Raw genomic sequence first — 21,591 nt, forward strand, 5'->3', positions numbered from 1 at the left:
TTATTGAAGAGAGTGTTGTAATTTCCACCTATTTGTGACATTTTCAATTCTCCTTCTGGTATTGCTTTCTAGTTTCATTCCATCGTGGTCAGAAAAGATAATCGGCATGATTTCGAACCTCTGAGGTTTGTGAAGATCCTAAATGTCAACACAAAAGCTAAAGCATAAGACCTCTGGAAGAGAATTCAGGATAAAGCCTTGAAAAACTTGCTGTAGGTGAAGGACTCTTCTAGCTATGACACAGAAAGCAATAGCCACGCAAAAACACGTTAAGTGAATTTCATCAAATTTAGAAATCTGGCTTTTCATCATTAGAGAAATGAAAAAGCAAACCATTAATTGTGGCAATGTTTGCAATATATACTACCCGACAATGGAAAAGTTTGCACGCAAAAAAGCACTCTTATAATTCAGTATTAAGATGACAAATCATAATCAATGTGCCAACCATGTGAATGGTTCTTCACATGCCACACCAAACGATATGCAACTGGTCAAGAGAAGAGGCTGGGCCAAGGTCACTAGTGGAGGCAGCGGCAAAGCTGGGTCAGAGATCTCAGGCAAGTCACCTCCCTTCTCTGAGTCTGTTTCCTCAAATGCACAGTAGTAGCTCAGACAATCTTTGAGGGTGTCATGAGGTAGTGGGCAAAACGCCCTTGGCCCAGGGCCTGATGTGCACATGGGCGGGAGGGTGGGTGTCAGGAGAGAGTGCCCAGCAGGTGGGTTTATCACCCCCAGGACACTGCGAGCCCCTGGATGGCAGGAGCGGCCCACAGCAGGGCCCAGTGCATGCACCCCGACCTCAGAGGGTCCCAGGTTCAAGTCTGTGCTCTGCCACTTCCTGGCTGTGTGACTTGGGGAGAGCGTCTTCCCTCTCGGAGCCTCAGTTGGCTGAGACCATGAAATGGCCTTACTGCCCCCACCTCTCGGGCTTGCCCGAGAAATGGAAACATAGGTCCAGACAAGAAATTGTACATGAATATTCAGAACAACTTTATGCATGATATCAATAACTGGAAATGAGCGAATGCACCAATGCTTGTCTATCGCCAGGCGTGGGACAGGAGCGATCAGAAGAAGCAGGCCTGGCTGGGAGAAGGTTGTGAGTGCTGTCCACTGCCACAGCAGGGCCTCAGAAAACACTTGCTGACATGGACTGTGGGCCTTTGCGGTGTGGGGTCTACAGAAGGTCCCAGGCTGGGGGCAGGAGGGAAGCCTGCCTGGGTCTCCTGTTTGCCATGTGAGTGAGGTGGTGGCCATCTCCAGGGTGGCCGGTCTGACCCTCCTGCAGGACGCGCAGTCCAGTCCACCCCCATTTCCCACCAAGGTGCTCCTGCCTCCCTGCTCTCCTCTCTTCCCAGGTGCCCTCAGCACTGCCCCTACAGGGTAGGGGGAGTGGGTCCCTGGTGAGGCCCCAGCGCTGCAAGGTGACGTGAAAGGGGGAGTGTCCAGCAAGCCTGGAGGCCTGAGGAGGCCGTGACCTGGCCAGCACCCTGCCTCTGAGGGCTGCTTCTTGTTCCTTTCCGGTGGAGCTTTCGTATCTCAAGTGCCTTCCACACACAGTGCTCAAACTCACTCCTGTGGCTTATGGTGACGACCCCCACCCTGATCCAAGGACAGGCATGTGCCCGCTATGTGCACAAGGGTGTCTGGGGAGGTCCTGGACAAATAGCATTAAATTTATGATGCCAGGGGTGGTGTCCCAGGCATCCCTAATCTCTTCCACAGCCCAGACCACAGACCAGGAGACATAAAGGGAAGGGGACTCCATTGTGTGTGTGTGTGTGTGTGTGTGTGTGTGTGTGTGTGTGTGTGTTCCAGTAAAGCTTTGGGACTGGATTTCTGTCAGAGTCCCAGAATGTCAGTGTTGCCAAGCATGGACCCAAGCACCAGAGAAGCAGAAATCACAGTGACAGCCAATATGGAGACCCACCCAAAGCCTTTCTGACGGACAGCTTCTGGGGTGTGCAACCAATGCAGTCCAACGCTCACCAGGGCTCCCTATGTGGCTCCATGCTCTGCTGTTGCTGTTTTGAAATCCTTCATAGTTTTTGACAAGGAGACTCATGTTTTCATTTTCCACTGGGCCTCCCAAATTAGGCAGCCCGGTCTGGGTCAGGATCTGGCCATGGTGGAGATGGCAGCCCCTCCTGGGGAAACAGAAGCTGGGGCTGGGTGGGGAGTGGGAGGCAGGGAGCCTTCCACTGCTATGTTTTCCCTCCTTATCTAGGGCTCTGTCCTCCCAAGCCCTGGACACTACCGGGGAACTCCAGAAAGCCCTGGACACTGTCCCTGCCTGCCACTGAGCCCTTCCCAGGAGACCAAACTGTCTCTGCCCTCACTGTCTTGTACCTGAAGCATGTGCAGCCCTACTTCAGACCCCTCCAGACGTCACCCAGCCCTTGAACACACCAGGATCTAGGTAGGCCTGGTGGTGTCCTCACTGGGAGAGCCCTGCTGCTGGGGGAGAAGGGCTGTGAAGCCCCAAACAGGCCGGCGTTCCATCACCGGCAAGGGGCTGTGTACGTGTGCACCGTGCGTTGTTTTTATTACATCCTGCTCCCTCAGCAATCACGGCCCCTCCTTCTACCCACTGGAGGGCTGCGAACATCACTGCGGGGCCCACCTCATTGTCTGTCAGACTCGGTACCGAGGACGGGGTCCTGAACTGTGTGGATGATGAGCCAAGGGTTCCAGAACATCGTCTCCAAGGAGGGGGTGTGGGAGGTGGATCCTGGTGAGAGCCTTGGACCCTGTCCCTCGGCGGGAGGGGCAGTGGCACCAAGCTGCAGTCTTCCACCCAACCCCTGCTCTGGCCGCCCCCCTTGCCATGTCCCTGGGGCTGCTGAGCAAGGAAGGCTTCTAGAAAATCACATAACCGTGAGCACTGGGGCCTCTCCAAACTCCTGGTCGCACACTCAAGTGTAACCAACCTCTGCACCTCCCAGCATCCCACCTGTCCCTGTGGGTCTTTTTGGCAGAGGTGGGGCCCACCTATCCCAGAGAGCCTGAAGAAGTTTCCTTGCTACAAGCCCAAGCACGGCCAGGTATAGCACCGGGTGTGCAGGTAAAGGAAGAAACGTCCAAATTAATTTTGCAACTTTAATGTAACACTGATACCCAAAACATGAAAGCGCAAGGAAAAGCACAAAATGAAAGCAGGAAGAGCAAAGAGAGCTTCATCTTGCGTGCCACCTCTGACTGACAGGAAGAAGCTGCCTAGGGTGCTGTGTCGAGAAGGAATCTGAGAGGAGGCACTCTGGCTTGGCCAGTAAGATCGCTGCAGTTCGTCAACGGTGCCTGTAAAAGCACAAGAAACCAAAGTGACAACATCCATGGACACATGCGAACCAGGGAGGGATATACGTAACAAAATAAGTGTCCGTCCATGCTGTTGCCGTTGCCCGCAACGCCCCCATCCCGGCCCTCCCTCTGACATCTCACCCCCCTCCGCAGCCCTCCTGCAGAGTCTCATTTCTCTGCTGAAACTCTTACTGGATCCAGGAGAAGAAGCTGGCGCCAGCTCTGGCGGCATTTCTGGTCCGGATGGTGGAGCTGGTGCTAGGGCCATCTAGGACGCTGGTGCTGGCCCCTCCATTGGTGCCACTGCTGACACCAGCTCTCCACGTGGCCCTCCTGTTGGCACGGTTGCTATTCAGAATGTACTGATGGTATCTGGCCCAGAAAGCAAAGGGGATCCTGGCCCAGGCGTCGCCAAAATCTCCGTCCTCATCCCAGGTCAGGAGCTCGACTTGTATGTCATCCCAGCTCCACCGTCCAATCAGAGCTTCGTCCCCGATATTCATCTGGGCCCTCATCTGGGCCCTGGCATGTTCCTCGGCCATATCCACATCCATTGTCTTGAAAGCATCATCCACAGCCTCCAAGAAATGAGCCTTCCATTCCCGGGGGTCTCGGTTCTGATTCTGCGGAGGAAAAGGGCAAGCATAGACACAGAGCTACCCCACAGTGGCTGAGCACCCACGGCCCGCCTCACCCCATCCCGTGTGCTTTGCGCAATGACGGCAAAATCAGGACCACAGGGATCAGGGGCTCCTACTATCCTGTGCCAGACCTGGGATTTTACCCCATCTGTGACCTTGCGTAGGGTGTTCAGGTGCCTCTGTGAGTGTTCGGTACCCTCACTGGAATATGGGGTAATGGGAAGGAGGCCTCGACCAAGAAACAAGCAAGGTATGGAGAGCACCACCCCCGGTGCCGGGCACCCGACAGAGGCTCTCCCTTACCTGGGCGATGAATCTCAGGACCCTCATCTTGCTGGTCTCATGGCGGGCTCGCAGGCCCCAGAGGAATTCATACTCAGGTGGGTTGCTGTTAGGGATCTTCTTGTATTCCAGGTACCTTGGCATGAGAGGAAAGTGAACTTTGCTTCTAGCCAAGCAGACCTGTTGCTGAACGGATGGGTTCCAGGGGGCCCCTCCTCAACCCGATGCTGCAGCTCAGCTCCTGGAAGAGGACTGCCCTGCCCCTCCAGCCCTTCACTCATTCCCAAACCCACTCCCAGGACTTCTGCCCGCAAAAGTGAGGCCTTCAAAGCCTTTTGCCATTGGTCCTCCCCGGAAGCCATGCGGAGGTGCAGGGGGGCCACATGTAGGGCATTTGTCTGTAGGGAGGCCACAGGTTTGTGCCCCTCATCACCATGGCCCCAGCTTCCTGTTGGGTGTGTTGTAAACAGAGGAGCCATTCTTCAGGCCGCCTGCTCTGAGCACACCCCACCTTGAGGGTCTTGGCCACACCCCGGCGGAGCCCTGGAGAGGCCCACCAGAGGAAACGACTGGAAAGGAAGAAACAGTCAGCCAGGAGAAGCGTGCTCCAGGCATCCTCCTCAAGTCCTGACCCTTTGTTGGTGTGCATGCGCGCCTGTGCGTTGGCAAGTCCTCCAGGGACGGGGAGAGGGTGGGCCCTGGCCTGAAAATCAGGAGAGTCGGGCTGAGGCCCTTACCAGCTGGGAGCCACGCTCAGAGGCGTCCCCTCTCTGAGCTCCAGGTTCCTTAGGTGTAAACCAGGGGGAACTCTCGTGTCAGTCTACAGGGCAGGTGCTCAAGGAGATGGTGGCCGTTATCACACCCCACACCGTGTTCTCAGGTGACGTGCGCTCCCTTTTCCCAAGACCCCCCTGACCTTCGGCTCCCCACACGCTCGCATACCCCCACTGCCACTCACTCCCAGGCCAGAGGCACCCAGCCCTCCAGTTGAAGATGTGGGATAGGGAACTGCTTTCTCAGCCAGACCAGCACACAAGGGATGCTCGAGTGAGAGTCGCAGTTAGCTCAGGTGATACTTACTTCTGCTTCACAAAGTCATCTGTGATGAGCTTCCTCAGATCGCCGAGGAATGGGTGCCTCACCCTGAGGGCCAGGAAAGGAATCCATGAGCAGAGGCGGTGGCAAGGGCCCTCCCTAGCATGACTATGACTTCCCAGCCCACGGGGAGTCGCCGTGGAGGCCTGGGCATGGAGCAGAGGCCAGAGGACTGTTGGTCAGGGATGCCCCGGGTAGGGATTTGATGGAGCTCCTGACTCTGACTGTCTCTCTTAGATGTCATCTGGGGCCACAGAGCAGAGAGGGGACCGAGCAGCGTCCGGCACTGCTTCCCCGCCCGCCCCGGTGAGACCCTTTGCTCTCTACCGAGCCCAGGGCACCCCACACCCTTGCGCCAGACCACCAGGCTATTGCAATCCCGGGACCTCTTTGGCCAGAGGATAGCACCGAGAGGAGGAGCTGGAGAGGCCAATCATACCCAGGGCGCAGTCCCATCTTGCGTAGTGCCTCCCAGAGGACAGCTGCGAGGGGAGAGGAGGTACGAGAGTTTGGCACCCAGAAGATGAGACTATGGGCAGCCCCCCAGTGGCAGGTCCAGCCACTCACCCTCGCTGGCACGGTTGCCATTCATGAAGATGACGCCCAGAATCACCAAGAGGAGACTCAGCCTGGGAGTGTCCTTGGTTCTAAAGGTGTAGAAAGAGAAATCCTGTGTAGCAGCTATTTGCCTGAGAGACACCACCAGGCTCTCCCAACTAGCCTCTCTCAGGTTTCCCAGCTTGAGGGGAACTCTTCCCAGGACAGGCACAGTTCACTAGCTGCTGGCAGACCATTCGCACCTCCGCCTGAGACTTAATCACCTCCTCTATAACATGGGTACTAACACTTCCCTGACAGGGTTCCGCAGAGGACAGGGCGAGGCAGGGAGCCGAAGCTCTGCAAATGGCAAACGTGTGTCCAGAGATGGCTCCAGACCTTTCCTGCTCCTTCCACATCAGGACCTACACTGAAGAGGAAGCTCTCCCGTAGGCCAGCTCTGCCGGGTCCAGGCCAGGCAGGCAGGAGGAAGAGGCAAGCCACTTTCCTCCGAAGCTTTGGGGGTAAAGCCCGGCAGCAGCTTGGGGAGACCTGACGGCAGCAAGGCCTCACCCCAGGCTATCATTCCTTTCATCCAGCAGTCACCAGGCAGCCCTCACTGTGTGTGGGAGCCGTGCACCGCACTCAAGCCCCGTCTTCCTGCTTCACTGAAGGGGTGTGGGCAGGGAAGGGACACCACCGAGGAAGGCCACAACCCGCTTTCCCTTTCTTACTTTCCAAGGAGGCGAGCTGAGGAGTCCCGTGTGCAGACAAGAATATACAGGTGTTCTTCCTTGTCGATCTCCTTCAGGTGGATCCCAAACTTCTACATGGGGGAGAAAACAGAGTGTGAGATCCAAACCCCATGCTGGGCAACCTGCCGGCAGACAGTGATTCCCTGTTAGAACTGCTCCTCAGCAAGGAATCCAAACTCGTGAGCGAGGGCGGAAGAAGACAGCACACGGAGGACCTTCGCTGTGGGAGCTGACGCTGGCAGAGGCCATGAGACCCACCTCGCAAGATGGCGAGACACTCAGAGAGCATGAGAGAGAGAAGCCAAGGGCAGGAAGCACGAGTCAAACCGCCAGTGCAGTGGAAGCTCAGAGTCGGAGAGGTTAGAGATGGCTCCAGAGACTGGGCCTTGAGGGGCTGCAGGGTCGCCCCACCCTATGCCCGCTCTTCCTCCACAGAGCTACTCCCATCCCGCACCCACCTTTTCCAGGGTGTACGTTGCTCGTTCAATGATCTCAGGGAAATGTTCATCATATTCTCTGATGACATCCTTCAGCATGTCTGCAGGAGGGGGAAGAGTTCGAGAAAGCACCTGGGCTGAGCAGGGGTCATAGAGCTGTAGCCCCTTGGTCAACCCTGCCGAGGGTGGTGCAGCCAGGAGCCCGTCCTGTGGCGACGGAGGGGACCAGCCGCAGCACCCAAGCAAAGGGATGCCCACAGACTAGGGGATGGCGAAGGGGGCACAGGCTGCCTACCTGCACGCTTGATGGGGATCTTCTTGTAGTCCTTAATCATCAGGTATTTTACCAACTTATTTGCCTGGAGAAGGAGGAACACGCGGGGAGGTCAAGGCATGGGTGAGGGCAGAGACATGGCCCACAAGGGAGGAGAGGAGGGAGATGGGGGAGGGTGGGCTTCTTACCCTCTCTTGCAGAAGCGTCACGTTGCGGGGCGGCAGGCACAGTACGTGCCTTGAGGGTATCTGGGACCTCGGGGCCACCGGGCGCCGAGGGGCCAACTGAGCCCGCACCGTCAATGAGGGCTGTGGTGCTCTCCAGGTGGGTGGGACCGCAGGAGGCTCTCTCTCCTCCTCGCTGCTCTCGTACTCATCATCCAGGTGCTTGGACTGTATCATTGGAGAGAGGAGAGACCCAGGGCTACCAGGCTCCCCGTGCCAAAGCGCCCCGCACGCACCTCACCCGTAGCAGGCTCTTGGAAATGAGAGCAGTACCAGCAGCGGCTGGCATGTGCTGCATGCTTACTAAGTGCCAGGCACTGAGCCAGCCTCTTCTCCCACCAGTCCTGAGGGTAGGGACTACGTGGAGTGAAAACATGCTCAGCAAACTTGTGTTGGAGAAACATGGACTAGCTGAGAGGAGAGGAGGGGAGGAGAGGGGAGGTGAGGAGAGAAGGAGAGGAAAGAGGAGAGGAGAGGAAGAAGGGGGAGAGGAGAGGGAGGAGAGGAGCAGGAAAGGGAGGAGAAGGAAAGGACAGGAGCAAGGGGGTGTGGAGGTGGCAGGGGGCAGGGGGATCTCACCTTCTTGGTCCTCTTGCCTCCCATCCTGGCCCAGGGCTCAGCACTGTGCTGAGCAGTGGCAGCAGCTGCGCCCTCCGGCTCAGGGATGCTCGTGGCCATCTTGGCCTTGGCAGCAGCTGCTGCCACAACGTTCTGAGGCTCCACCCACCGAGTCTTGGCCAGCGCCTTCCCTGACTTGGTGGTCTTGGGCCGGGTGGCTGCCACCTCTCTGCCAGGTCCAGTCTGGGGCACACCGGAGGCAGCACTGGAGCCCTCCGTGGCAGCCTCTTGGGCTGGGGCAGGTCTCTTGGGGCGTGGGAAGGCCATGCCACTGACCCCCGCCGGCTGAGTGAAATCAAAGACATCATTCTGACCCAGGAAGGCTGTGCTGGGCCGGGTGGTGTCCACCTCCCTGGCACACGGAGCCTGAGAGAAAGCACAGGCGCCACTAGGGCCCTCGGTAGCAGCCTCCTGGGCCGGGGAGCCTGTCTGGGACTTTGTGGAGGTTACTGGGGCCCCGGGGGCAGCCATCTCACTGGTGACTAACATCTGGGAGGTCTGCGGAGAAGCAAGGGGTGGCTCAGGGGTGGGCCCCTGAGCCTCGGCGGCGTAGGTCGTGGGCTGGGTATCCTCTCCTGAGACCTGCGGCGTGGCCACCCGGTGGCTAGCGACCACCTGAGTGAAGGCGGTACGGGCAGCGGCGGCAGCGGCCCGAGCCGCACGGTTGGAGGCGGCGGCGCGGGCTACATTGGCAGCACGGGCGGCGGTCTCATTGGCAAGTGTGTCCGGATCCAGTTGCAATGCCTCCACCAGGGTCTGGGCCAGCACAGGGTTTTCCAGTTCCCAGGGCTCATTCTGCAAGGCCAGAGAGAGGGGGTGGGGAAGGCAGGTCACTCGACGACACACTTGTGTTAGCTTGCCTGTGCTGGCCAGCCTCTTCCCAGCAGTCAGCCCTGAACATCCCAAGACCTTCCCAAATCCTCTTCTTCCGGGCAGGGGAGGAAAGGTTTGGGGAAGCTGGGCAGTCCTTTCCCACACAACCCTCCTTGCTCCCCCCTCCTCCCTCCCCCATTCACAAGGGAAAGGCCCAGGCCAGCAGGTGGCCTCACCGATAAGATGCGAAGGCCGGGACCCAAGCTTCCGAAGGCTCTGAGGATATGGATGTCAAAGCTGGTGAGGGTGCCGTAGCCACCAAACGCACCGAATTCTTCATAGTCGTTGCCTTCAACCATCTCTTCCTCCCGGACTTCGTCGCTACCCTCATCCATGTCTTCAACACTGTAGCTTTCCGATTGCACGCTGAAGCTTCCCTCAGCCATGCTGCGGGTCCCAGGGAGATGAGAGCTCAGCCTGAGAGGGAGAGTGAAGCAGCTGCAGGGGGAGGGGGCGGGATCCAATGGGAGGCGGGATCTCCCGGGAGGTGAGGGGCGACAATCATCAGGTTACTAGGCAATATTAGGCAGTAGGGGGCAGGGGGGGAGGTGGGGGGAAGACGGTTTGGCTTTCTGATGGGGTAGACCTGGTCAGGGACAGAGCCCAAAGAAAGGGACAGAGGAGGTCGCAGGAGGCGCCGCACCGAAAGCGGAGTTTAGGATGGGCAGACTCGCCATCCCAGCGGCTAGATTTGAAGAGGGGCTGTTCTGGAGGGCTGGGGTCCGAAGAGTCCCGAAGGGGATGCATTGGGGAAGAGAGAAACAAAGGGTTTGGATTTAAGGGCCAGAGAAGGGGACCGGGATGACGGGGGAGCAGATGGGAGAGCTCAGACAACGGGGACAGCGGCAAGCGGCAAGCTCTGCCAAACAGAATCCCAGGGACCTTTTGGCTAGGTCCGGGCGGGGGGCCTAGGTGGGGCTCAGACTAGAGCACTAGAGGCGGATGGAGTGGGGGCCTCAGACCTAGGTGAGGCTCCAATCGGAGCGCTGGAGATCTCAAACGCGAGGACTGGGCACTCCAGGAAGGGGGCAAGCGGTCAGCTCGGTTCGAGTAATCTAGGAGTGATTGGGGTGGGGGTGGGGCCTCCGCTCCAAGGGAGCTCAGCTCGCAGCACAGGGGTCCGCTAAAGGGGTGAGGATCCTGGGCTCCGGTTTCAGTAGGGCTCAGATCGGGGCGCCTGGGTCTGACGGTGATGGGGGCTCCTATCTAGACCTTGGGTCTAATGGGGTTCCGGTTCTGAGTGCTTGGGCTTTGTTCAGATCCGGAGGCGGAGGGAGGGCGCAGCGTGTCGGGTTCCACTCGCCCTCTCCGGGTCCTGTCTGGGGCTGGATCCTTACCTTCTCTGGGGCTCCAATGGCGTCCGTCCTCAGCACCAGGAACCCCGCAGCCGCGCCCTCGCCTACTGCTGCCAGCACAGCAGCCCGGACCACCCCGCCCCTTTTCTCCGTGCACCCCCCGCGGCTGGGTAGCCTGCGCATGCGCGGACCCCTCCAGCCCGCCCGCTTTCCCAACAAAAGCCCTTTCCTCCAGGTCTCCAGTGCGCATGCGATTCCGCGGGTGGGTGGGCGGTGGGGTCGAAGGTAGGGTGGGGGCGCTCTTCCCGCCAGACCCGCTTCACCTCTCCTCCTCCTCCTCCTACTGTGGGCGCGCACACTCATACCCTGCAGTGCAGCTCGACCCACCCAATCATCTCTTCTCAATCCCCCCACTTTTGCACAACGCTTCTCTGTCCTGCCCTGCCCTTTCACCCAAACTCCTCCAGCCTGGTCTGGGATACACTATGCCCCGTTTCCCCGGCACGACGCCTTAGGTCACAATTAGCGAGGTCTCACAATTAATAAGCTGGGTCTCTAAACTGCAACAAGTGGAAATCCTCAACCTGCGGGGCTACGAAACGGACATGGCCAGAGGATGGCACTTCGCTTTGTGTGCTTCTCCACTAGCCAACTCTCTGGCCCCCAGACGTCCTGGGAACATCTGCTTCCTCAGCTACCCTTTATGCAGCTTGTATGTCACAGAGGGATCTGTGCTGGGGCTTTTCTTCCTCTCACAACAGTGCTGGGAGGTGGATGTCAGCACCCCCATTTGACAGATCAGGAAGCTGAGGCACAGACACATTGTATGAACTAGACCACAGACCCAGGAAACAGAAAATGCAAAATTTGGGCCTGGATCTTCCGGACTCCAAAGCCCACCTCCTGCTCCTGCTGGCCTGGGGACTGAGGCACCTCCGTTTGAGTGACAGACCTCTCCCACCCCAACATCTGTCCCAAAGAAGCAAGGTTTGTGCTGTAGAAGGCCTAAGCTCATGCTCTGCATTCAGGACACAGGGAGACAGAGCCCCACCTCCTCCCCTCCCCGCCCCCCGCCTCTGCGGCTCTACGTGGGTCCATCCAGGTATGAGAATTGCTCCACCGGGTCCACTCTCTGCTTAGATTGTCAGGCCTCTTCCTTATCAGTGATACAATCACGCTGCCGCTGAGACCCTCCTGGTATCCGTCAGGACAATCGGACACCTGTGTGTCTGACTAATTACTCCACAATCTACAAGCCCAGTTCAAACTTCACTTTTGAGGTCCAAGTGCATAGTACATTCACCCTCCTATGTGACATCTCCGCTCGGATGTCTTTTGAGGCAGAAAATGCTGTCGTCTCATCTGCAGTCGAACCTGGACTGTTTGTAAAATTTGTAGTAGATTTTTATATTTGTTTTTATGTCAGCCTCACCAGAACCCCTGTGTAAGAATGGAAGGTATTGCTAGGACCGCAGCTTTTACTCTCCGCTGACTGGTATCCATTCTGCCTGTCTCTGTGGCTTTCTCCAGCTGTTGTATATCAATCTCTCCTGTCATCTGCCTGTGTCTCTTTAGCCCTTCCCCTGTAACATGTCCTCTGCGGGAGAGAAACACACCCTACAAACAAAAGCCTTCAGAAAGTGCTACGTGCTAATCACTCCAAAAATCTACAACCCCAGTCTGAACTTCACTTTTGAGGTCCAAGTACATACATTCACCCACCCACGTGGCATCTCCACTTGGATGTCTCAAGGGCTCTTCATGGTTCACCTGTCCAAAACTGGTCACTTGGTATACTCACTCCTCCCATACGCTCACACATCCCCCCGCCCCACCCATCTTCACAATCTCAGTAAATGGCACCATTATCCACACAACCACTCACTCCAGAAACTGGGAGTCATCGATCACCACTCCCCCCTTTCTCATACACTGCATCCAGACAGGCTAGCTCTGAAGGGTCTCCAGAGCTGCCTCTCTGTGCAGCTGTCTCCTCTCCATTACTCCCGGCAAATTCTGGTCCTATGGACCTCTTGAGCTCTCAACTCTGTCTCCTTCACTCAGACTGTCAGCCAGGCTCTGTCCTGTTCAGCTCCCCTGTGCTGCAGCCTGCAAACTCTATCTGGGCAACAAGTTGGTGGAATTGGGTGATCAGAGTGCTCACCTGGTCAGGTTCCCTTTCTCTCCGCGATCACTGTCCCATATGCAGGTGGTGCCATAACGTCAAGCCTTATAATTTTTTTTGATTTGTACGTATTTAGGCGAGACGGTAAATCCGGTTCCTGTTAATCCATCATGGCTGGAAATACAAGTATTTCACTGAGCCCTGTGCTTTCAAGATGCATCCATGTTGCCACGCATAATCTAAAGTATATCCAAGGGGCTATGCACAGAGAATCCATGGGACGCATTCCTGACATTTTACCTATCTGCTCTCCCAGAGATATATCCTTTCTCCTAAGTAACTAGAAAATCCGATAAAAACATAAGAAACATTTAGATGTCCAAAGAAATGAATGACAGCACACTTCTCATTAGCAATGTGCAAGTCAGAAGTCATGTGGCACACCATCTTTAAAATCGTGAAATAGAAATAAATGTCAACTCTTAAGTCTGTACTCAGTGAATACCTTTTTAAATGAAGTTAAAATAGGTGTTTAGACATACAGAAGTTGAAAGAATTGATCATCAATAGACTTGCACTGTAACATTTTTAAAAACTTTTATGTTTGGGGGTACATGTGAAGGCTTGTTACATAGATAAACATGTGTCACGGGGGTTTGTCGCACACATGACTACATCACCTGGGTATTGAACTCAGTATCCAATAGTTATCTCTTTTCTGCTCCTCTGCGTCATCCCACCCTCCCCCTTAAGTAGACCCCAGTGTCTGTTGTTTCCTTCTTTGTGTTCATAAGTTCTTATCATTTAGCTCCCAATTATAAGTGAGAACATGTGAGATTTGCTTTTCTGTTCCTGCGTTACTTTGCTGAGCTTATAGCCTCTAACTCCATGCATGTTCCCACGAAAGACATGGCCTTGTTCTTTTTTATGGCTGCATAATATTCCATGGTGTATATGCACCACATTTTCCTTATCCAGTCTGTCATTGATAGGCATTTGGGTTGATTCCATGTTTTTGCTATTGTGAACAGTGCTGCAGTGAATAGTCCGGGTGCATGTGTCTTTATGGTAGAATGCTTTATATCCCTTTGGCTATATACCCAGTAATAGGATTGCTGGGTCAAATGGTAGTTCTGCTTTTAGCTCTTTGAGGAATTGCGATACTGCTTTCCACAATGGTTGGACTAATGTACGCTCCTGCCAACAGTGTGTGTGGGTTTCTTTTTCTCGGCAATCTCGCCAGCATCTGCTCTTTTCTGTTTTTAGTAATAGCCATTCTGACTGTTGTGAGATGGTATCTCGTTGTGGTTTTGATTTGCATTTCTCTAGTGATCAGCGATATTGAGCTGTTTTTCATATACTTCTTGGCTACATGTATGTCTTCTTTTGAGAAGGGTCTGTTCATGTCATTTGCCCCCTTATTAACGGGGTTGTTTGTTTTTCTCTTGTACATTTGTTTAGGCTTTTTATAGATGCTGGATATTAGACCTCTGTCAGATGAATAGTGCTGCAAAAATTTTCTCCCACTTTGGAGGTTGTCTGTTTGCTCTGTTGATAGTTTCTTTTGCCGTGCAGAAGCTCTAAGTTTAATTAGATCCCATTTGTCAATTTTTACTTTTGTTGTGATTGCTTTTGGTGCCTTTGTCGTGAGATCTTTGCCCGCTCCTATGTCCAGGGTGGTATTGCCTAGGTTGTCTTCCAGGGTTTTTATGGTTTTGGGTTCTACATTAAAGCCTTTAATCCACCTCATGTGGATTTTTGTATATAGTGTAAGGGAGGGGGTCCAGCTTCAATCCTCTGCGTATGGCTAGCCAGCACCATTGATGGAATATGGAGTCCTTTTCCCACCTCTTGTTTTTGTCAGCTTTGTCAGAAAAACAGAAAAGCTTGTTGTAGATGTGCGACATTATTTATGGCCTCTCTATTCTGTTCCATTGGTCTATGTGCCTGTTTTTGTACCAGTACCAGTACCATGCTGTTCTGATGACTGTAGCTTTGCAGTACAGTTCTTTTTGCTTACGATTACCTTGGCTATCCGGGCTCCTTTTCTGGTTCCATATACATTTTAAAATAATTGTTTCTAGCTCTGTGAAGAATGTCCTTGGTAGTTTGATGGGAATAGCATTGAATCTATAAATTGCTTTAGGCAGTGTAGCCACTTTAATGACATTTGTTCTGCCTTTCCATGAGCATGGGATGTTTTTCCATATGTTCTTGCCTGCTCTGATTTCTTTGAGCAGTGTTTTGTAGTGTTCATTGTGGAGATCTTTCACCTCCCTGGTTAGCTGTATTCCTAGGTGTTTTATTTTTGTGTGTGTGGCAATTGGGGATGGAATTGCCTTTCTGATTTGGCTCTCAGTTTGGTTGTTGGTGGTGTATAGGAATGCTAGTGATCTTTGTACATTGACTTTGTATCCTACAACTCCACTCGAATTGTTTATCAGCTGAAGGAGCTTTTGGGCCGAGACTATGGGGTTTTCTAGATTATAGAATCATGTCATCTGCAAACAGAGGTGGTTTGACTTCCTTTCTTCCTATTTGGATGCACTTTATTTATTTCTCTTGCCTGGTCGCCCTGACCAGGTGTTCCAATACTATGTTGAGTAAGAGTGATGAGACAGGGCAACCTTGTCTTGTGCCGGTTTACAAGGAGAATGCGTCCAGGTTTTGCCCATTCAGTATGACACTGGCCGTGGGATTGTCACAGATGGATTTTTATTATTTTGACGTATGTTCCTTCAATATCTGGTTTATTGAGAGTTTTTACCATGAAGAGATGTTAACTTTTATCAAAAGCCTTTTCTGCATCTATTGAGATCATCATAGGTTTTTCATCTTTAGATCTGTTTATATGATGAATCACATTTATTGATTTTCATATGTTGAACCAAACTTGCATCCCGGGGATGGAGCCTACTTGATCGTGGTGGATTAGCTTTTTGATGTGCTGCTAGGTTCGGATTGCCAGTGTTTTGTTGAGGATTTTCGCATCGATGTTCATCAAGGATATTGGCCTGAAGTTTTCTTTGTGTGTGTGTGTGTGTGTGTGTGTGTGTGTGTGTGTGTGTGTGTGTGTGTATGTCCGCCAGATTTTGGTATCAAAACGATGCTGGCCTTATAGAATGAGCTGGGGAGAAGTCCCTCCTCCACAGTTTTTTTGGAATAGTTTCTGGCACCACCTCTTCTTTGTACATCTGGTAGAATTAGCTGTGAATTCCTCAGGTCCTGTTGTTGTTGTCGTTGTTGTTGTTGTTGTTGGTAGGCTATTTATTACTGAATCAATTTTAGAGCTCATTATTGGTGTGCTCAGGGAACCAATTTCTTCCTGGCTCCGTCTTGGGCGTGTGTATGTATCCTGGAATTTATTGATTCCTTATAGGTTTTCTAGTTCGTGTTCATATATAGATGTGTCCATAATAGTCTCTGGGGTTTTTTTTTTTTTTTTTTGGAACAAGCTAATGATTTTAATTAATATTTCTGAAATGCCGTCTTAAATTTTGTAATAAACATTTTATTCCTCCACAAAGATATATTATGGCACTGCAGTTGAATAAAAGTATAAATGAATCTCAGCACCCCCCCCAAATCTGAAAGTTTGCAGAAATATCTTCAAGTAATTCATAAGAGGAAAAAATTAGATGCATTTGTATATTGTATAAGACTATATATAGGCAATTATAAGACAGGTAAATTTTTTAAAGATAATGTGATTGAAATGTATAAACTGATCATATATTCTAGCAGTCTCTGAAAACCTGGTATTATTTATTAGGTTCTAATTTTTAGGATCTTGTTTTAGACAGTGGTATGACAAAACTATAACCTCAGATCTTATCCTGTTCTTTTATGACACAGCACATAAATGAGAGATCAGTAGCCAATCCATGCCACGTGTCCACAACATTTATGTTAAAAATGTAATAGAGAATTAAAAATTATTTAGCTGTACATATGTGTGTATATACATATATATATGTGCACATATATATAAATATATCACCCATGAATAGGAATCTTAAAGTCCTCCTCCGATGTTTTCTTCATACCCTCCAGTACCTTTCTATCTCATTCATCTCTGTCATAATGCTGCAAGTAACACTGGACAGGAATCCTCCTCTCTCATTTCTCCTCAGTGAGCTGGCAAGATCACTACATTTGTGTGTAAGGATCATCTTACTGTAGTTCAGAGAGGGGATTTTTTTTTTAATATTTATTTATTATTATTATACTTTAAGTTGTAGGGTACATGTGCATAACGTGCAGGTTTGTTACATATGTATACTTGTGCCATGTTGCTGTGCTGCACCCATCAACTCGTCATTTACATCAGGTATAACTCCCAATGCAATCCCTCCCCCCTCCCCCCCCCTCCCCATGATAGGCCCCAGTGTGTGATGTTCCACTTCCCAAGTACAAGTGATCTCATTGTTCAGTTCCCACCTATGAGTGAGAACATGTCGTGTTTGGTTTACTGTTCTTGTGATAGTTTGCTAAGAATGATGGTTTCCAGCTGCATCCATGTCCTTACAAAGGACACAAACTCATCCTTTTTTATGGCTGCAGAGTATTCCATGGTGTATATGTGCCACATTTTCTTAATCCAGTCTGTCACTGATGGACATTTGGGTTGATTCCAAGTCTTTGCTATTGTGAATAGTGCCGCAATAAACATACGTGTGTATGTGTCTTTATACTAGCACGGTTTATAATCCTTTGGGTATATACCCAGTAATGGGATGGCTGGGTCATATGGTACTTCTAGTTCTAGATCCTTGAGGAATCGCCATACTGTTTTCCATAATGGTTGAACTAGTTTACACTCCCACCAAAAGTGTAAAAGTGTTCCTATTTCTCCACATCCTCTCCAGCACCTGTTGTTTCCTGACTTTTTAATGATTACCATTCTAACTGGTGTGAGATGGTATCTCATTGTGGTTTTGATTTGCATTTCTCTGATGGCCAGTGATGATGAGCATTTTTTCATGTGTCTGTTGGCTGTATGAAAGTCTTCTTTTGAGAAATGTCTGTTCATATCCTTTGCCCACTTTTTGATGGGGTTGTTTGCTTTTTCCTTGTAAATTTGTTTGAGTTCTTTGTAGGTTCTGGATATTAGCCCTTTGTCAGATGAGTAGATTGCAAAAATGTTCTCCCATTCTGTAGGTTGCCTGTTCACTCTGATGGTAGTTTCTTTTGCTGTGCAGAAGCTCTTTAGTTTAATTAGATCCCATTTGTCAATTTTAGCTTTTGCTGCCGTTGCTTTTGGTGTTTTAGACATGAAGTCTTTGCCCATGCCTATGTCCTGAATGGTACTACCTAGGTTTTCCTCTAGGGTTTTTATGGTATTAGGTCTAACATTTAAGTCTCTAATCCATCTTGAATTAATTTTCGTATAAGGAGTAAGGAAAGGATCCAGTTTCAGCTTTCTACTTATGGCTAGCCAATTTTCCCAGCACCATTTGTTAAATAGGGAATCCTTTCCCCATTTCTTGTTTCTCTCAGGTTTGTCAAAGATCAGATGGCTGTAGATGTGTGGTATTATTTCTGAGGACTCTGTTCTGTTCCATTGGCCTAGATCTCTGTTTTGGTACCAGTACCATGCTGTTTTGGTTACTGTAGCCTTGTAGTATAGTTTGAAGTCAGGTAGCGTGATGCCTCCAGCTTTGTTCTTTTGACTTAGGATTGGCTCGGAGATGCGGGCTCTTTTTTGGTTCCATATGAACTTTAAAGCAGTTTTTTCCAATTCTGTGAAGAAAGTCATTGGTAGCTTGATGGGGATGGCATTCAATCTATAAATAACCTTCGGCAGTATGGCCATTTTCATGATATTGATTCTTCCTATCCATGAGCACGGTATGTTCTTCCATTTGTTTGTGTCCTCTTTTATTTCACTGAGCAGTGGTTTGTAGTTCTCCTTGAAGAGGTCCTTTACATCCCTTGTCAGTTGGATTCCTAGGTATTTTATTCCTTTGAAGCAATTGTGAATGGAAGTTCATTCCTGATTTGGCTCTCTGTTTGTCTGTTACTGGTGTATAAGAATGCTTGTGATTTTTGCACATTAATTTTGTATCCTGAGACTTTGCTGAAGTTGCTTATCAGCTTAAGATTTTGGGCTGAGACAATGGGGTTTTCTAAATATACAATCATGTCATCTGCAAACAGGGACAGTTTGACTTCTTCTTTTCCTAACTGAATACCCTTGATTTCTTTCTCTTGCCTGATTGTCCTAGCGAGAACTTCCAACACGATGTTGAATAGGAGTGGTGAGAGAGGGCATCCCTGTCTTGTGCCAGTTTTCAAAGGGAATTTTTCCAGTTTTTGCCCATTCAGTATGATATTGGCTGTGGGTTTGTCATAAATAGCTCTTATTATTTTGAGGTACGTTCCATCAATACCGAATTTATTGAGAGTTTTTGGCATGAAGGGCTGTTGAATTTTGTCATAAGCCTTTTCTGCATCTATTGAGATAATCATGTGGTTCTTGTCTTTGGTTCTGTTTATATGCTGGATTATGTTTATTGATTTGCGAATGTTGAACCAGCCTTGCATCCCAGGGATGAAGCCCACTTGATCATGGTGGATAAGCTTTTTGATGTGCTGCTGAATCCGGTTTGCCAGTATTTTATTGAGGATTTTTGCATCGATGTTCATCAGGGATATTGGTCTAAAATTCTCTTTTTTTGTTGTGTCTCTGCCAGGCTTTGGTATCAGGATGATGTTGGCCTCATAAAATGAGTTAGGGAGGATTCCCTTTTTTTCTATTGATTGGAATAGTTTCAGAAGGAATGGTACCAACTCTCCTTGTACCTCTGGTAGAATTCAGCTGTGAATCCATCTGGTCCTGGACTTTTTTTCGTTGGTAGGCTATTAATTATTGCCTCAATTTCAGAGCCTGCTATTGGTCTATTCAGGGATTCAACTTCTTCCTGGTTTAGTCTTGGTAGAGTGTAAGTGTCCAGGAAATTATCCATTTCTTCTAGATTTTCTAGTTTATTTGCGTAGAGGTGTTTATAGTATTCTCTGATGGTAGTTTGTATTTCTGTGGGGTCGGTGGTGATATCCCCTTTATCATTTTTTTATTACGTCTATTTGATTCTTCTCTCTTTTCTTCTTTATTAGTCTTGCTAGCGGTCTGTCAATTTTGTTGATCTTTTCAAAAACCCAGCTCCTGGATTCATTGATTTTTTGGAGGGTTTTTTGTGTCTCTATCTCCTTCAGTTCTGCTCTGATCTTAGTTATTTCTTGCCTTCTGCTAGCTTTTGAATGTGTTTGCTCTATCTTCTCTGGTTCTTTTAATGTGGTGTTAGAGTGTCAATTTTAGATCTTTCCTGTTTTCTCTTGTGGGCATTTAGTGCTATAAATTTCCCTCTACACACTGCTTTAAATGTGTCCCAGAGATTCTGGTATGTAGTATCTTTGTTCTCATTGGTTTCAAAGAACATCTTTATTTCTGCCTTCATTTCGTTATGTACCCAGTAGTCATTCAGAAGCAGGTTGTTCAGTTTTCAAGTAGTTAAGCAGTTTTGATTGAGTTTCTTAGTCCTGAGTTCTAGTTTGATTGCACTGTGGTCTGAGAGACAGTTTGTTATAATTTCTGTTCTCGTACATTTGCTGAGGAGTGCTTTACTTCCAATTATGTGGTCGATTTTGGAGTAAGTATGATGTGGTGCTGAGAAGAATGTATATTCTGTTGATTTGGGGTGGAGAGTTCTATAGATGTCTATTAGGTCTGCTTGCTGCAGAGATGAGTTCAATTCCTGGATATCCTTGTTAACTTTCTGTCTCGTTGATCTGTCTAATGTTGATAGTGGAGTGTTGAAGTCTCCCATTATTATTGTATGGGAGTCTAAGTCTCTTTGTAAGTCTCTAAGGACTTGCTTGATGAATCTGGGTTCTCCTGTATTGGGTGCATATATATTTAGGATAGTTAGCTCTTCCTGTTGAATTGATCCCTTTACCATTATGTAATGGCCTTCTTTGTCTCTTTTGATCTTTGACGGTTTAAAGTCTGTTTTATCAGAGACTAGGATTGCAACCCCTGCTTTTTTTTGTTCTCCATTTGCTTGGTAAATCTTCCTCCATCCCTTTATTTTGAGCCTATGTATGTCTCTGCGTGTGAGATGGGTCTCCTGAATACAGCAGACTGATGGGTCTTGACTCTTTATCCAGTTTGCCAGTCTGTGTCTTTTAATTGGAGCATTTAGTCCATTTACATTTAAGGTTAATATTGTTATGTGTGAACTTGATCCTGCCATTATGATATTAACTGGTTATTTTGCTCGTTAGTTGATGCAGTTTCTTCCTAGCCTGGATGGTCTTTACGTTTTGGCCTGTTTTTGCAATGGCTGGTACCGGTTGTTCCTTTCCATGTTTCGTGCTTCCTTCAGGGTCTCTTGTAAGGCAGGCCTGGTGATGACAAAATCTCTAAGCATTTGCTTATCTGTAAAGGATTTTATTTCTCCTTCACTTATGAAACTTAGTTTGGCTGGATATGAAATTCTGGGTTGAAAATCCTTTTCTTTAAGAATGTTGAATATTGGCCCCCACTCTCTTCTGGCTTGGAGAGTTTCTGCCGAGGGATCTGCTGTTAGTCTGATGGGCTTCCCTTTGTGGGTAACCCGACCTTTCTCTCTGGCTGCCCTTAAGATTTTTTCCTTCGTTTCAACTTTGGTGAATCTGGCAATTATGCGTCTTGGAGTTGCTCTTCTTGAGGAGTATCTTTGTGGCGTTCTCTGTATTTCCTGGATTTGAATGTTGGCCTGCCCTACTAGGTTGGGGAAGTTCTCCTGGATGATATCCTGAAGAGTGTTTTCCAACTTGGTTCTATTTCCCCCCTCACTTTCAGGGACCTCAATCAGATGTAGATTTGGTCTTTTTACATAATCCCATACTTCTTGCAGGCTTTGTTCATTTCTTTTTCTTCTTTTTTCTTTTGGTTTCTCTTCTCACTTCATTTCATTCATTTGATCCTCAATCACTGATACTCTTTCTTCCAGTTGATTGAGTCGGTTACTGAAGCTTGTGCATTTGTCACGTATTTCTCGTGTCATGGTTTTCATCTCTTTCATTTCGTTTATGACCTTCTCTGCATTAATTACTCTAGCTATCAATTCTTCCACTTTTTTTTCAAGATTT

General features: G+C 49.8%; 1 protein-coding gene and 1 non-coding gene across 4 annotated transcripts; both read right to left on the reverse strand.

Annotated features, from left to right (window-relative positions):
• Window positions 1-3,088: 3,088 nt before the first annotated feature.
• Window positions 3,089-10,518, reverse strand: LOC139355393 (melanoma-associated antigen D4-like). Of its 3 annotated transcripts, none has more exons than XM_071088305.1 (13): window positions 10,377-10,518; window positions 9,216-9,456; window positions 8,128-8,961; window positions 7,513-7,716; window positions 7,346-7,409; window positions 7,072-7,151; window positions 6,593-6,684; window positions 5,889-5,968; window positions 5,761-5,803; window positions 5,307-5,369; window positions 4,248-4,362; window positions 3,496-3,926; window positions 3,089-3,300 (listed from the first exon to the last, which is right to left on the reverse strand). In XM_071088305.1, the coding sequence occupies exons 2-13, from the start codon at window positions 9,423-9,425 to the stop codon at window positions 3,291-3,293; spliced, it is 2,226 nt and encodes a 741-aa protein (XP_070944406.1). In that variant the 5' UTR covers window positions 9,426-9,456; window positions 10,377-10,518; the 3' UTR covers window positions 3,089-3,290. The 3 variants fall into 3 exon arrangements, with proteins under 3 accessions (XP_070944406.1, XP_070944407.1, XP_070944405.1); XM_071088306.1 differs by having other exon boundaries at window positions 9,216-9,426; window positions 10,377-10,485; XM_071088304.1 differs by lacking the exon at window positions 10,377-10,518 and adding an exon at window positions 9,683-9,890.
• Window positions 4,608-4,735, reverse strand: LOC112424069 (small nucleolar RNA SNORA11). The gene has a single exon (XR_003014715.1). It is a non-coding gene; the product is annotated as a small nucleolar RNA SNORA11 (small nucleolar RNA).
• Window positions 10,519-21,591: the final 11,073 nt, after the last annotated feature.

Source organism: Macaca nemestrina, chromosome X (genome assembly GCF_043159975.1).
Source record: "Macaca nemestrina isolate mMacNem1 chromosome X, mMacNem.hap1, whole genome shotgun sequence".
Classification (NCBI taxonomy): Eukaryota; Metazoa; Chordata; class Mammalia; order Primates; family Cercopithecidae; genus Macaca; species Macaca nemestrina.